The sequence below is a fragment of the Macrosteles quadrilineatus genome, unplaced genomic scaffold, assembly GCF_028750875.1.
Source record: "Macrosteles quadrilineatus isolate MER2022 unplaced genomic scaffold, UCM_ALF_1.0 Scaffold_1__1_contigs__length_201487025, whole genome shotgun sequence".
NCBI lineage: Eukaryota > Metazoa > Arthropoda > Insecta > Hemiptera > Cicadellidae > Macrosteles > Macrosteles quadrilineatus.
Window position 1 is genome coordinate 50,887,345 of NW_026542594.1, and position 16,475 is coordinate 50,903,819.

Below are 16,475 nucleotides of genomic sequence, written 5' to 3' on the forward strand. Positions count from 1 at the left end.
TTCATATTCATATTTATTAGGGATGGACGGGATTGAATTTTTAGTTCGGGACGGGATTTTTATTTCCTTCCCAATTTTCGGGACGGGACGGGACAGGATTTTTTTTCTGTGCATAAAAAGAAAGTACTGTATTGCAGTTACCAAAAAATACATACAAAATCAATTTTTACCATTTGTGGCACTGATCTATAAAAACCAAAAAATGGGTAACAATTTACAGGTACCTATAGAAACTTGTGACTCGCGGGTCACGGGGTGATCGTCGTCATGACTCGCGGTCACGGCGCGATCGTCGGTATGACTCCGCGGTCACGGGGTTATCGTCGGTATGACTCCACGGTCACGGCGCGATCGTCGTCATGACTCGCGGTCACGGCGCGATCGTCGGTATGACTCGCGGTCACGGGGTTATCGTCGGTATGACTCCGCGGTCACGGGGTTATCGTCGGTATGACTCCACGGTCACGGCGCGATCGTCGTCATGAGTCGCGGTCACGGCGTGATCGTCGGTATGACTCCGCGGTCACGGCGCGATCGTCGTTATGACTCCGCGGTCACAGCCCGATCGTCGTTATGACTCGCGGTCACGGTGCGATCGTCGGTCCAATAATCGCGGCCACGGCGCGATCGTCGTTATGACTACGCGGTCACGGCGTAATCGTCGAAATGACTTCGTCTCCTGCGTTCGCGGACCTATCGCTCGCAATAACGGCGTTATCGGCACTCGCGAAGCGGAAAAATCGCCAACGATCGGACCAAATCCCGTCCCCAAAAATTCCCGAGTCAAATGTAATCCCGTCCCGATAATCGAGAATATTTTTTTCCCGAAAAATTCCCGAAATTTCGGGACCCGTCCATCCCTAAATTCTTGTCTCAACAACAAAATATATGTTTTTCTTAAAACCTATTAATACAAATTTAATATAAAGTAGGCCCTACTCATATAGTGACTATGTTTTTCCTGGAAAATGCAGTAATAAGCATGCCAACGGGAAGTTTAATATTGCTTTTACGCTGAAACCTTTCCTCAATCGCGGAACACAAAGGGGCGACCGGCCGAACGGGCCTAGGGGCGGCGCCGTAGGTAAATCCGCCACTGCATAAAGATCGCACCATACAGCAGTACAAACTTATACTATGGATATGGATCTTTTCTATGGACAAATTTAGTAAGGGGCTACAGTATTTGGAAAATGTAAAAGTCATTAATAACCATAACTTCTGTAAATATTCAAAGAAAAATTTTGAATATTTTAAAGGTGCTACATTGTGGAAAATTAACAGAGCTAATGGGAAATTAAAGACAATACTGTAAATGTAAATCAGTTGTATTAACATTACCATCAATGATTCAGGAACACTATAATTATTTTTAAATTTATTAAACATCATAATAAGAATAAAAAGTCTTACTAGACCTTTGTGTTAACTATCAGTCTTACAAAAATGATGGACAGCAAGTTTAAGATAAACATTGGAGGATAAGGCAATACAGAGGTTTCTGATACTGACCAAGAAGATGTTGCTAGCATGGTCGAGTCTGGACTAAAGCTGCAATAAGACAAAGGCCTTGTATCACCGATCTGACTACAATAAATAGTCAGTGATGTGATAAACTTTTGCAGTTCTTGCTTCCTTGCTGTCACAGTTGCTTCTGGGAGTCCAGCTTCTTCTTGAGCTGCCTTTAGTCTGTGTTGAGCTCTCGGCAAAGAATACTCTTCAACACAAAACTCCAACATTAATATTTATGTAGAGTAAATGTGACATATTCAAGAATGAAGGCAGCCGGGTTACTGTGTGTGTTTTATGGCTTCTCAAGCTGGCCACCTTTGAGGATATCTAACAAACTTAAAAAAGAGGGCTTAGCAGATTTGTGGTTAACAAACACATTGTCTAGGCAGTTTTTACCTCTAGTTGGACTATTAATTAAATGAAAAAAAAATCACTGTAAGAATGGATTTAACGAGTTTATTACATTTATTTTGCTATTAGTAATACAAATAATTGATTTTTGTAAAAAAATACAACCGACTTCAAACACTCTAAAAAGAATGAAATATTTCAATAAAGTAAACTTTTGTATTAGGCCTAGACAAGCTCATGTATTTTAAGTCGGCGCGGCTCTATGATGATTTTTTATACAAAATTTAAAGAGGGTGTCCATATTGCAGGTGACTATCTATAACTAAAGGTGTTAATCTGCATGTATTTTTCATAGTTATGCGTTAAGTGTTATTTTATTACCGTAATCAGAGATCGGCATTATAGTGGTATTAACGAGTATCTTTAAAAAGATTATAACGCATTTAAATGTTTCTAACTTGGAAAAGTAAAATACTAAACTAGCTTCTTTTCCCTATCATAATATCAAACTAAATTATTTTCCTATTCATATAGAACATTTGTGTGTGTTATTTTCATAATGCATTTATTGTGAAGTAAACATAAAATACAAGAAAATATTTCCTTTAATATATAAACAAAACAGTTCAGTATGTTTTTTATATATTTATGTTATCCAGCTACAATTTATTGATTTTCAAAATACACACACAGTATTCAATTTCAATCATATTTGCAGTTTGAGCTGCGCCGACTTGAAATACGTGAGCTTGCCTAATACAAAAGTTTACTTTATTGAAATATTTCATTCTTTTTAGAGTGTTTGAAGTCGGTTGTATTTTTTTACAAAAATCAATTATTTCATGATTTTTAGTGACTGTATAATTTTTTATGTACTTGAGGTTTTTTGATAAGCAAAACTGTTTGAAACAATCTAAAGTTCCACAGAACAATCATTATTTTAAAACTGCTTGAGTCACCTGTTCAGGTTACATAATCAATGGGTATGAAAATACACATTTTTAGATATTCCTTAAGAAAGAAAGAGTTGTCCATTACATTAGGCCTAATGAAAAACTAATTGTCTTTTTTAGATACATTGAAATGTCAGACATCATCGTTTCCTGCAATCGGAGTACTTCTACATTATAAAAAGAAATACAGTAACGTCTCAAGCCTTTTGGAACAATATGAAAGTTATTCCTCAGCTACCAGCACTAAAAAATCTCTCAAAAGTGGAAAATTGGTCGTTAACACGTATAGTACCTTTGGAAAATATTATATGAAAGATTGGTTCAGCTAAAAGTGGTGTAAGTCATGTAGGGGGTTTTGTTTGATCAAGATATAGCCTAGTCGAAATTGCAAATCATCTTCCTCTAGGACTTTCCGAAGCAGGCATAATAGTATTGATATGTTATAGTAACTGCGTAGAGAATATTAATAAACATTCCACATCTGCAAATGAAATATGTATATGAAAGATTGGTTCAGCTAAAAGTGGTGCAAGCCATGTAGGTGGTTTTGTTTGATCAAGATATAGCCTAGTCGAAATTGCAAATCATCTTCCTCTAGGACTTTCCGAAGCAGGCATAATAGTATTGATATGATATAGTAACTGGGTAGAGAATATCAATAAACATTCCACATTTGCAAATGCATGTTTAGTAATTAAAATATTTAACACTTTTAAGACAATTGACGATTATGCACTGTCACTTCTTAGGTCGTGTAAGGAATAATTGCATTTAATTTATATTTAGACCTGTTTTACCAATGCTTTGGTTTTCACAGTACACCTTTATTTGTCAATATCATACAGCTATTCACTGAAACATACATGTTTTTGTAAGTCAGAATATTCAATACTAAAAACAGAATTACTGTATACACAAATCAGGTCAAACGTTAAAATACATTTTTTATAGTAACCAAAACAAAATGCATTTTTCTCAATGTAATTCATTTAGGCTCCATGGCAAGAAATAGTTTATTGATCAATATGAAGCAACTGTTTCATGAAGAATTGTCTGTAGCTTCATTTAAATGGTTTCAACTAACAGCTGTAGGAATGTTATTATTATTTATTGCCTTCTCTGCACAAATGTAAACAATCTGCACAAATGTAAACAAAATAAATGTTGAATATTTAAGGTTTTCAGAATTTTTCACCGAAACAAATATTATTCTTAAACATAATATATAAGGTACCAAATAGAAACTCTCCTGGTTATTTTGGTGGTGGAACCACACTGATCGGTAAAAGAATCACAGAGAAATTGGTGAACATACATAGAAGAAAAAAAATCGCCACAAACAAATTGAGAACCTCCTCCTTTTGTTGGTAGTGGGGAAGTCGGTTAAAAAATGGGGTTGAGTCCTATCATAACATTGTAGTTGATCCAATAAGTTATAATTATTTAAAAATCCAAATTCCTTTAAAACTACCAATACACAAATGATAAAAAAACCTGTGGTTTTAAACTATCTACAAAACTGATGACACTTCAAGATCCAATTAATTAGTGACAGAATCATTGTACTATTATCAATATCACACAACCTTGAGTTAAATTTATGTACAAATAAGAATGTACAAGTATTCACTTTTTAGCGAATTTCCCATAGGGAATAAGCTATATTACCGTAGTACTCATGGTAAGACCTGGACCCGAGACAAATTTACTTTTTTGTTTTGAGGTCCCTAGAGGCCAAAAACACCATCCATTTAAATTCATATATGTAAAATCTGTTAGCAAGATAACTTGAGCAAAAATGATCTGTTTTTGATGAAATTTGGTACAAAGACAAATTACAAAAATTATGTACATTTATTCTAACGAGTTTGCGAACCAGCATGATTGGACTATGGAAACAGGGGTTTAGGGGGGGTTTTTATGGGGTAAAAATTGGTTTTACCAATTTTTTGACCCTAAAAACATAAAATTTAACAATTTCTTTCAAAACCATTTTGTAGAGCTTAAAAAAAACACAAATAATTTAGTATATTGAAGCGTTATAATGCGCCTAATGGTTACAGGGAAAATAAAAAAGTTTGAAAAAATGTAAAATTCCAATGTTATTTTTATGGAGGATAAGTAAACTGTTGTAGTTTGCTTGTTAACACGTTAAGTGCAGTAGGCATTCCAACAGGCGCTCACCGCCTCGGCACCGTAACAGCAAACGCAATTGGCATTCAAATATTTCAATCTGACGAATAACAAAAGAGTAGCGGTGATTGTACTACGTTACCCAGAGAGTGGACGTAGTTCCCTGAAACACCCTACGGTAGCAGCACTGCCTGGATCAGTGTCAGTGTCTTTGTAATGTGGCTTGAAGAGAGAAAATCCCCGAAACCGGGACAAAAGCATTGTCAGACGGGATTTTACTGGAAATTTGAGTACCAACCTACACCAAAACAAAGCTCACATTCTAAGCTACAGGCTAGCAACGATTTTAAATTTTAACGTTCCCCGGCAATGGCAATTAGCTCATATTGAACTAATGTAGTGCTGGTTGCGCAACTACATCAATTGATGTATGCCGATAGGAGAGCTTGTGGCGCGACTACATCAATTGATGTAGTCAGCACTGAACGTGTTAGTTAATGAACATATTTTGATCAAATTTGGAAAATGCATTTATTTCATACTAAACTATTAACAATTTACAAAAAGAGACTGTTTTACTCTTGTGTTACAGCAAACCTAAGTACCCGTTAAACTAATTAATGCTATTTAAATAGGGAATAAATGTGATATTTTTAAGGAGACATTTTAATGGTTTAAATACCTGCATTCAGTAATCCAAAATGTTGCTTGTGGCAACTATAGTTTCAATTCACAGGGAATCATCTTCAGGCCGTACACGGCGTCGTTATTCATCTCCGTATATGAAGGTCGTCATTTAAAAACTAAGTACATGGAACACGAATACGCATATTGAAAGACGGACATTTAACATTAAAAATACCGAATACTCAGAGACACAAGACAGGTGACGCGCCTGGGTGGTGAATTGATGATTCCCTGTGAATTGAAACTATAGTTGCCACAAGCAACATTTTGGATTACTGAATGCAGGTATTTAAACCATTATAAATATTCAAACGTAATCCGGAGGCTAACAACTCTTGAAAAAGACATTTAAAAAGACATACCTTAGGACAAATTTGTATGAAATAAAAAAACGACGGAATCATTGTGTTGACCCTGTAACATATCGAGCCCATTTACAAATTTTTAGAAGAAATCTTCTGTTGAGGTGACAGTGAAGTATAATGTGACGATGTGATCCAGGCCCGGTCTGGCCAGGGTGGCTGGTCGGCGATCCCCGAGGGCCTCCGGATTAAGGGGGCCTCCAAAAGCCAAAAAATCAATTCAAAAAAATTTAGTTATAATAAAAAAATATGTTGTTTAACACGTTCGCTACCACAATTATATGGAATTTACCAGCAATTATATGGAATTATATGGGGCATAGACCAGCGACGCAATTGTGCGTCGACTCGTTTCTCACAATAGACCACCGACGCATATTTGCGTCAGCTGGTCACATTGAAATAGACTAACGACGCACATTTGCGTCGGTGTTCTAATGTTATTAAACAGCGTATTTCTTAGCAACGGTCTATTTAAAAGCCCGGATTTTATCGTATCGGTCTAGAGGGATATCTGCCGCAAATGTGCGTCGCTTGGTCTGTGGATATGACGATTGGTTACGTCACACAACAGTTGGCAACATTGTTTTTTACATTGTGTATTCCGCGACATCACAGAACAGATGTAAACGTTATAACCTTTGCAGTTTTGGCTAGTGTTTAGCGGAGTTTCTTTATTTGTTTGTGTAAAAGCTTGAAACAACCAAATTTACGACGACGCTTACGTGCGTCGCCTGGTCTATTGAAACGAAAATGTAATCTTCTTTTTAACTGGATTTCATTAAATAGACTGACCGACGCATATATGCGGCGTTTTAAAATTTGCTCATAACGTAAAATAAAAACAATATTTATTGCTAACTAATTCACTTAAGGTTATTATGAAGTCAATTAGTCCATTTAAACGATATTTCTCTTTTGGTCTGTCGGTAATGTTATTCCTATATCACTTGGTCTGTAAGGAACGTCATGATCATTCCTTTTAGTCTGTAGGAGTGACCTGAGCGACGCAAATGTGCGTCGCTCGATAGCGAACGTGTTAACTGTTTCACAGCGACATAGTCTTGCAAAAACAATTTTTAATAAACAATACTCTTTTTTTAATTGAATTACAGTTAGGGGTAGCCCCTAAGTACAGTGATAGTCAGTTGGTACTAGAGGATAGTCACCGATCTCACTGCAACGCACCGTTCGAATCACCTCAGCGCCCAGCACTCCGCGGTAGTGACGAGACATTGCCGTGCCGGCGCGTCTGCGATATGTCTGGTGTCTGGACTCAAGCAGACAGCTTAGCGCTTGTACTAGTATAGTGATGGGACAACTGACTGGAAAAAACTATCGACTAGTCAATTTGTCAATCGGTTGTTTTTAAAACCAGTGGTTTTTTTTCAGTCGAATGAAAAACCGAGAGAATTCCACTACAAAAACAACTGGTGGCGTTCAATCGGTGCAGTGGTTTCAGTCATTGCAAAGAAAATTATCGAATATAATTTTACTTTAAACATTGGAGTTTTCCCGCTTGATTCCTATTGTTTGTTGTCATTTGCATTAATATTTTGTTTTGTTACTTTGGTATAAAACGTAATAGAATGACAACATTTACAATTAATTAAACATTTTTAGTTTATTACGACTGCAAGATTTAAATTATTCAGTAGGCCTAATGTCTCTAACTCAGTAAAACAAATATTCCTATTTATTTGTTACCTGGTTTTTAAAACAGATTTTACTACATGCATTAAAATCTAAATCATCAGTATAAAACACAGTGTCTTGGCAATTTTATATTTTTTAAACAACAAAAATAAATGCAATTACATTTTATGTATATCATCCCTAAAAACTGTTCCCAATTCCTATCCGTCAGTTTATCTACAACTGATTTTATTCGACCAGTCAGCCTCATCTCAACACCAAAAGGTCGAGTATGGTGTTACAACTAGTTTAACCACCGATGACTGTTTCCAGTCATTCCTACGTAGTGGGTTATGACGTATTGTTTGAAAGATTACTAACACGTGAATCGTTCAGTTTATAAAATGAAACGTGTGCACCCAAGTGGCGCAAGTAAAATAAAAATGGGTAGGAAATATTTCAAAATAAAAACAAATTTAAGTCAAACTGTTTGAACTTATGGTTAGCAGGTTAGCTGGTTTCAGTTCTGATTCTGCTAACAATGAGAAGTCGCAAACAGGCAGGCGGAAATCATCAGAAGTTTTTTGTAAGCCTTACAACGTTTAAATTAAAATACTTTTGATTATTTCTGTTTGTCTTTGTTGCTGAAGTACAACTATGGAGTAAAGTGTGTGATCTATATATATAATTCCGTAAGTCAAATTTTTGTAAAGAAATTGTGAGTGACTGGATGGCCGTAGAAGGATGGGAGGAGTCTTATTTTAAAGGTCTTGACGTGAATTTTGAGGGAAAACTATTCATTTTTCTTATTTTTTTACCACAAATTCGCAACAGAATAAAACTTTTCCCATTAAAACAACATGGGGTTTAATTTGTTTACATCTTTTGAAATTAAAACAGCTGTGCCACAGATCTGAAAACAGTGATCAATACACGCATTTGGTTTACTTTTAGCCAGTCAACTATGAAATGTATACTACAATAAAACTGAAATATTGAAGATTAGTAGGAAAATTCTTTGTTTATATTTAAATCATATACTCAAGTTTCATTTTTTCATGCTTTTACGTTATTGTCGTGTTAAAGGAATAAACGACATAGAATAAATATTCTGTATGAATAATCAAAGAGTCAAAATTAAATCTAACTTCTGTTTTGTTTTTATTTTTAAATCATATGTTCAAGTTTATTTTAAATGATGTTGTTTTCTTTATATTTCTACACGTTTTAAGGTTAAGGTTGTGTAAATATATACAACTAAAATAACCTATAAATGTTATTGGTTCTAAAATGGTGTATTTGCATTCCTTCGTAAGTAAATTTTTTTAGTGCAGTGAATATACAACGTAGAGTAATCATATTCGATCATACTTTTATAAAATCACCAGGGATTCAAGATGTTTTGGTATGTAGGCTGCAGGATATATATTCTTTTCATTATAAGTACTGTAATTAATATGAACGCCAGGGGAATACCACAAAGGCGGGGAACTGTTCATAGGAATGACAGTGCGCGTAGGAGAGCAAGAGTAGATAATGACGAACTTAATCAAGATATGTTACAACCCCTTTTTAGGAGACCCATGGTAGACGAGAGAAATGTAAAGATCCATGATGCAGGATTACTGGACCAAGAGTGCATTCAATGTAGTGCTCTTCATTTTAGAGAAGAACTAACGAATAATCATTTTATGACATGTTGCCATAACGGACTTATTAACCTTCCTCAGTCAAAAACTAATGTAGAACTTAAAAGTTTGTTTGACGAGAGCCCACAACTGTATAAATTCATTCAACAATGCAACAGTGCGATGGCTTTTGCTTATTTTTCAGCCAGTAAGAAAGTTATTCCAGGAAAAGGACCATACTGTTTCAAAATTCAAGGACAGATTTATCGTTCAATCTCAGATTTGCTGCCTCAACATGATGAAGACCCCATGTATGGCCAATTGTACATTATTGACACATCAACAGCAACAGAAATTCGTCAAAGGCGTCGAGAAATTAGTGACTTAAAACCTGAAATATTGTCAAAACTAGCTGAAATTCTATTAGAAAATCCATTTGCACAAATTTACAAAAGAGCTTCGGAAGAAATGGTTGTACAAGGTGACAGTGAATTAGAACTTAGGTTTGTAGACAGGATAAATATGGATCGTCGTAGGTATAATAAGCCTACTGCAGATGAAATTGCAGGCATCTTCAATTCATCTGAAGGCAAACCTCCAATGAATTTTTAAAATTCCAAACAGGGAAGCTTTTATTTATCCTCATTAACCACAAGACCAAAGCTACCTTAGTAAACCAGTATTTATTCACAAACAATGATATGTTTGCTGCCTTTTCATGTTAAAACACTGGAGTGGTTCAAATTATTTATTGAAAATGACATCAACAAAAGCAAACAAAGAAGAACAACAAACTGGTTTTTACACAAAAGATATGGTGTAGGGATGCCTATTCTGACACATAGATAATGTTATTCTGAGTTTATTTAAATAACGGTATTGCAAAAAGTTGTTTTAAATTTGAGCTTTTTAGGGACTTATGTCCCTACAAGCCACTAGTAAACAGTAAATGTGGTCCATTCATAGATGTATTCAAAATTCAAAAGTGGTACGTGATATGCTTTTTTACCATGTATGGCAAAAACTCCAAGAACTATATAGGTTTTGGTCTTGTTTTTAAATTGAAGACTTATAATAATTTTAAGAATAGACCTTTAAATTTTATGGCAGCTGTAGAGGTGAATAGAAATACGAGCAAATTGTACCTATATCAAATTTAAATTGATTGATACCTTGGAATTAAATTTATAAATACAAAGATTTTAATTTATAGAAATTTAGCAATTATTAATTTAATCAAAATTATTATCAAAAACTTTTAATAATTTAAAACCACATTAGGCCCCTTTTATGCACCTGCGGCATGCAGCAAACATATATGCTAACTAATTGTTGCCGTGAGAGCACCCCATGGTCCTTGTTTTATTTCTGGCTGGGGCCTCAAATCAACATCTAGCCGAGGGCCTCCAATGGAGCCAGACCGGGCCTGAATTGTGATCTGTCATATCGTCACCACTCAATAAAGGAGATGGGAACAAAATGTCATCTATTCTACAGGGTGAGTCTTCTAAGCTGTCCTAAACAGATTACAGACGAATGGCTTGACATACAGAGATGAAACAAAATTTTCCCCCACTAATTCATACCCAAGGAACAACGTAAAAATATTTTTATCATTTTAAAAATACAGGGTGTTCAAGAAACTGGGGGTCATGGGTTCGAATCTCAGAGTTTTCAAATGTAAACATATGTCATATTTCATATTATCCATCATTTTAAAGCTCTAGACTAGACAAACAATTTAGTGAAAACAGAACTCATTTATCTTTGTCCGTTTCAAAATGGCGGCCATTTTTATAGAAAATATTTATACTTACAGAATACCCTGTATCTTGAAAACCACTAAACTTATTTTCGTTCTGTTTGAAAATTCTTAATCCTCGTAGGTTCAGCTTCAATTTGATATACAACAAGTCAACATTTAAAAAACTTAATATTTTTTCTATGATTTTAATTTTTTTTTAAGTTGGTAGCCTTGTAAATGAACATTTTTAAATGGCAACATATGTAAAATTGTGTATCATTTTTTTGTGTTGGTCTTGTAAAAACAAACAACTTTTAAATTTAAACCTACCGCCTATCTTTGGTCGTTTTCTATTAATTAACCCAAAACTCCAATTGCCCATATAAAACTAATGTTAAACGCACAGTATCATGGGAAAAGTGTAACTGCATCCACTAATCTTCAGTACTGCACGTTTAGCATGGGTTTTATATGGGCAATTGGAGTTTTTGGTTAATTACTAGAAAACGATCAAAGACGGTAGGACACCTTAAAAATGATACACAATTTTACATATGTTGCCATTTAAAAATTTCCATTTACAAGGCTACCAACTTAAAAAAAAATTAAAATCATAGAAAAAATATTTAGTTTTTAAAATGTTGACTTGTTGTATATCAAATTAAAGCTGAACCTACGAGGACTAAGAATTTTCAAACAGAACGAAAATAGGTTTAGTGGTTTTCAAGATACAGGGTATTCTGTAAGTATCAATATTTTCTATAAACATGGCCGTCATTTTGAAACGGACAAAGATAAATGAGTTCTGTTTTCACTAAATTGTTTGTCTAGTCTAGAGCTTTAAAATGATGCATAATATGACATATGTTTACATTTAAAAACTCTGAAATTCGAACCCATTACCCCCAGTTTCTTGAACACCCTGTATTTTAAAAATGGTAAAAATATTTTTACGTTGTTCCTTGGGTATGAATTAGTGGGGAAAAGTTTTGTTTCATCCCTGTATGTCAAGCCATTCGTCTGTAATCTGTTTAGGACAGCTTAGAAGATTCACCCTGTATATATACAGGGTGATTGATATAAGTGTGCCAGCCGTTTTATTCGCAAACTATAAGAGATATCAAAAAAAGTTAAATGGTAAGTGCCTTGGATTTTTTATTTAAAAAATTGTAGTCAAGTCAAAACAATTATTTTAGCCGCTATTTTTCCAATATGGCCGCCAACTTTGATTTTTCTTATGGAACATCCTGTATTTTATGATGTATTCTGGTAGAAAATGTGATTTTAAGACGATTTTATTCTTGTGATTTTTTTCATAAACCTAACCGTTTCAAAGATAATAATGGTTAAAGTTTTGAAATTTTTGCATGAGAAAGAGTTTCGATACAGGCCTAAGCAAGCAAGCCAGCTGTTTTATTCGAAAACCATTCAAAATTTCTCAACTTAAACCATTATTATCTTTGAAACGGTTAGGTTTATGAAAAAAATCACAAGAATAAAATCGTCTTAAAATTACATTTTCTACCAGAATACATCATAAAATACAGGGTGTTCCGTAAGAAAAATCAAAGTTGGCGGCCATATTGGAAAAATGGCGGCTAAAATAAATTTTTTGACTTAACTACAATTTTTTTAATAAAAAATCCAAGGCACTTACCATTTAACTTTTTTTGATATCTCTTATAGTTTTTGAATAAAACGGCTGGCACACTTATATCAATCACCCTGTATATATTACTATTATAAAGAAGAGGTGGTGTCTGTGTGTGTGTGTGTTTGTATGAGCTAATCTCAAAAACTACTGAACCTACTGGGCTCAAATTGCACACAAATGAAGCTACAGCTCTGAGGATACATATAGACCTATTCCCGCTTCGATATTGACCTAGGGCTCTGCCCCGTGGGCTTTCAGAAATCTGAGGTGAGAGATTTAAAAGTAAATATTGATTGATGGTATCCATGGTAACAAAGTACAAACCTACAAAGTTTAAAAATGTAAACAAGCAGAACTAACTGTCAAATTAATTTTGATTTCACAATTCCACACAGCTGGTTCAAACATTTATTTAAATACTGCACAAATTTTAGAACAGAGAGGGTAAAGATCATATATAAAATAATTATGTCACCAGCCTGAATGTAAACATTATTTTAAATTACTTAAATGGAGCTGTCAAGCCATATGTTAATGTCATTTCATTATAATAGGATTCTTTCACATCATTTGTTTATGTTTATAATCTATTCCCTATACTGAGTCTGTTCTAATATTTGTGATATGCTGTAATAACATTTTACTGTGAATATTTCATTGTAAAAAGAAATTATTCATGGATATAGGAAATAATTAAGATTCTACAAGCATTGCCCTATCAACCCTTGGTGTCACCATGGTATCAGCCTAGGCCCTTATCCTGAGTTGTATGAGAATTATGTTTTAGATTTATTTTTGTGTAAACAGTAATTTAATATCCCTGCTGCAGCAAACCTCCTAATTGTCATTTCCCTAAAATAAGTTAGAAAACTACACTATTGACAGGTTTGGAACTATTGTGATAGCTTTTCGTTTACAGTCCAAACAGGTTCTTTTATTATACCTTAAAATATATTATTGGTTTTGTATCCTAGGTAGCCTAAATAAGTATTCACAGTATGAGTTTACTAATAAGTACTAGACCTATATTACTATTATCAAGTTAAGTAGGCTAAAAAAGTTCCAATTTCGTTTCTAAAATAAATGGTAGGGAGTGAAACCATTTGGCATTTTCAAAGAACCAGCATTAACACTTTTGCATACTGACCCCATTGCAAGGCACAGGTATAGCTGCTAGCGAATACGAATAGTAGTGCTGGTTGCAGTAGGGCCCGTCAAATTTTTAAGCGACCGACACTACTAATTGGGACTGACGGGATTGATTTTTTTAGTATCTTATATAACTTAGAGTTAATCATGTACTACCACAAGTCTTCTTTCTACATCAATTACAATTCCATAATTCCACCGCCGCAGCACACCTGCAGCCTATTTTCAATAAAATCTAATTCAATAACATTAGGTTTAACGAGTATCTAGGTTATGCTGCTACAGGGAGGGTTACGAAGTGTGATTTTAGGAAAATACTATTAGCTTAGTATAAAATAAATAAATTTGAAAAGTTTCATAAAAATTATATCCCAAAGGAATTAAATAATTTTGTCAGCTGTTTCAACTACACAAGTTAGTTCTATGATATTAAATAGCATTAACAGGTTTTAAGGTTTACCTACATGGTGCAGCACTATTATTTTTTGCATTTATGCCAACAGCTAATTTGAACCAACTAGCAACAAAAAGCTGTGGTACACAATGAGACCTTTACTTTTTTCTATGGTTCAGGGGCAGTGGTTGAACAAAAAAACCAAACTTTCTTAAACCATGTCCTCACCCATAACTGCAATAAGCATTTTGTACTTATATGCCAACCCCGTACGAAGGACGGGTACTCTACTAGTTACATCATAAAATTATAGGGTTTGACAATACAGTATGAAATACTTAAAAGCTAAATAGTAATATTAATACCCACCCCTGCAGCAAACCTGCAGCCTAAGCAAATTTCCATTTACCTAGCTAGATTTCCACTAAAATATTCCCTTAAAATTGTCGAATTTATTTCATATTTGAATAACATTAATTTAAATGAGTACATAGGTTTGCTGCTACAGGGAAGGCATTATTATTAGGCATTAAAGGTGTTTTTTGATTGAAATTTTAATAGCGTAATATGAAATAAACAAATCGCCAAATTAAATTAAAACATATACATACAGTAGACTCTCGATTATCTGAGCCCCGGTTATCCGAGAATGTTTTACGCATTAAAATATCTATATAATTATTCTATACAGGGTGTCCATAAAAAAATGTTCCAGGACTTTGGGAAATGAATCCTCATACTAAAAGGAAGAAAAAAGTTAATGTGAAGATGTGTCCGAAAATGCATATTTACCCAGTTATCCGCCATTTTGTTTTTTATACAAAAATATTTTTATCTGAGAAGTTTTTCATTCGATGATTATGAAATTTGGTAAGCATGTTTAACATACACAAGACCTATAATAGAAAAAATAATAAAGATGTTCCGATTGTAAATTTCAAAATGGCAGCCGTTTGAATTTTTCCAACTTAAATAGCTCAAAAACGGCTAATTCTATGAAAAAATGTCAAGAAAACCTTTTTTTAGCATTTTCAATTCCCTATCAAGCGATACCAAGATCAAAAAGATCAGACAAAAGATAACTGAAATATAACGTTTTTGTGTAAAAATAAGGAAAAGTTAAGGGTTCCCCGACTAACTTTGCCTTAGTTTTTACACAAAAAAACTTTATATTTCAGTTATCTTTTGTCCGATCTTTTTGATCTTGGTATCGCTTGGTAGGGAATTGAAAATGCAAAAAAAGTATTCTTGAAATTTTTTCATAGAATTAGCCGTTTTTGAGTTATTTAAGTTGGAAAAATTCAAACGGCCGCCGTTTTGAAATTTCAAATCGGAACAACTTTATTATTTTTTCTATTATAGGTCTTGTGTATGTTAACATGGTTACCAAATTTCATAATCATCGAATGAAAAACTTCTCAGATAAAAATATTTTTGTATAAAAAACAAAATGGCGGTAAACTGGGTAAATATGCATTTTCGGACATACCTTCACATGCACTTTTTTCTTCCTTTTAGTATGAGGATTCATTTTCCAAAGTTCTGCTACACACCATAAAGCTTTCTATAGATTTATTTATTAACTTAGGCCTACAAAATTCCTTTGGCTATTAATTTAGCCCACGTTTGAACTCAAAGTCATTTCTTAATAAAGATAATTCCTAACTTGTGTTTTATTTCTGCCTAATGAGATAAGTCTTTATCTTAATCTTATAATATATGAATTATTTTAAGAATAGCCTAAATAGATTTGGTAAGTTACAATATGAAATTTATTAGTGAAATACAAATATAAGATAAGTTATTGGTTGAATTAGCTATAGGGTCTAACAATGGTAAATTTACAAAATGGTGGAGCTTCCAAAGTGGATAAAAAGATTCTAGGCTATAATAGTTATATTGGGTTGGTTTCTTCTGAAGTGATTAATATTTAAATATAATATACCTAATATAAACTCTTGATCTCAGGGAGGGGTGGTCGTGCCGGTTCGAATGATATATTAGGCATTATTTAAAATGCAGATGATTTAATTATTGTTCTGAAATAGGCTAGGTTTATGATGCTATATTGTAATATGTCAATGTCCAAAGAAAGATTCCAAATGGTTTCACTGAATTTAATGGAATAAAATAAGATTTGAAGATTAAATTTGGAATAAAAGTTCAATTTGAAATATGTATATCTTGATGAGTTAAGTTATAATTGGGCCTATGCTGATTCAAAATGTCCAATGAAGACAGGGGTGCCCATCCCCCCCTAGACTCATGACGCA

The 16,475-nt window shown here is 33.8% G+C and overlaps 1 protein-coding gene across 1 annotated transcript in view; it reads right to left on the reverse strand.

Moving 5' to 3' along the window:
• Positions 1-16,475, reverse strand: part of LOC128983014 (U4/U6 small nuclear ribonucleoprotein Prp4-like) — a 125,708-nt gene that overhangs the window by 56,423 nt on the left and 52,810 nt on the right. The window contains exon 5 of the mRNA XM_054402136.1: positions 1,513-1,717. Coding sequence (XP_054258111.1) covers positions 1,513-1,717 — 205 coding nt within the window. The remainder of the gene's footprint in view (positions 1-1,512; positions 1,718-16,475) is intronic.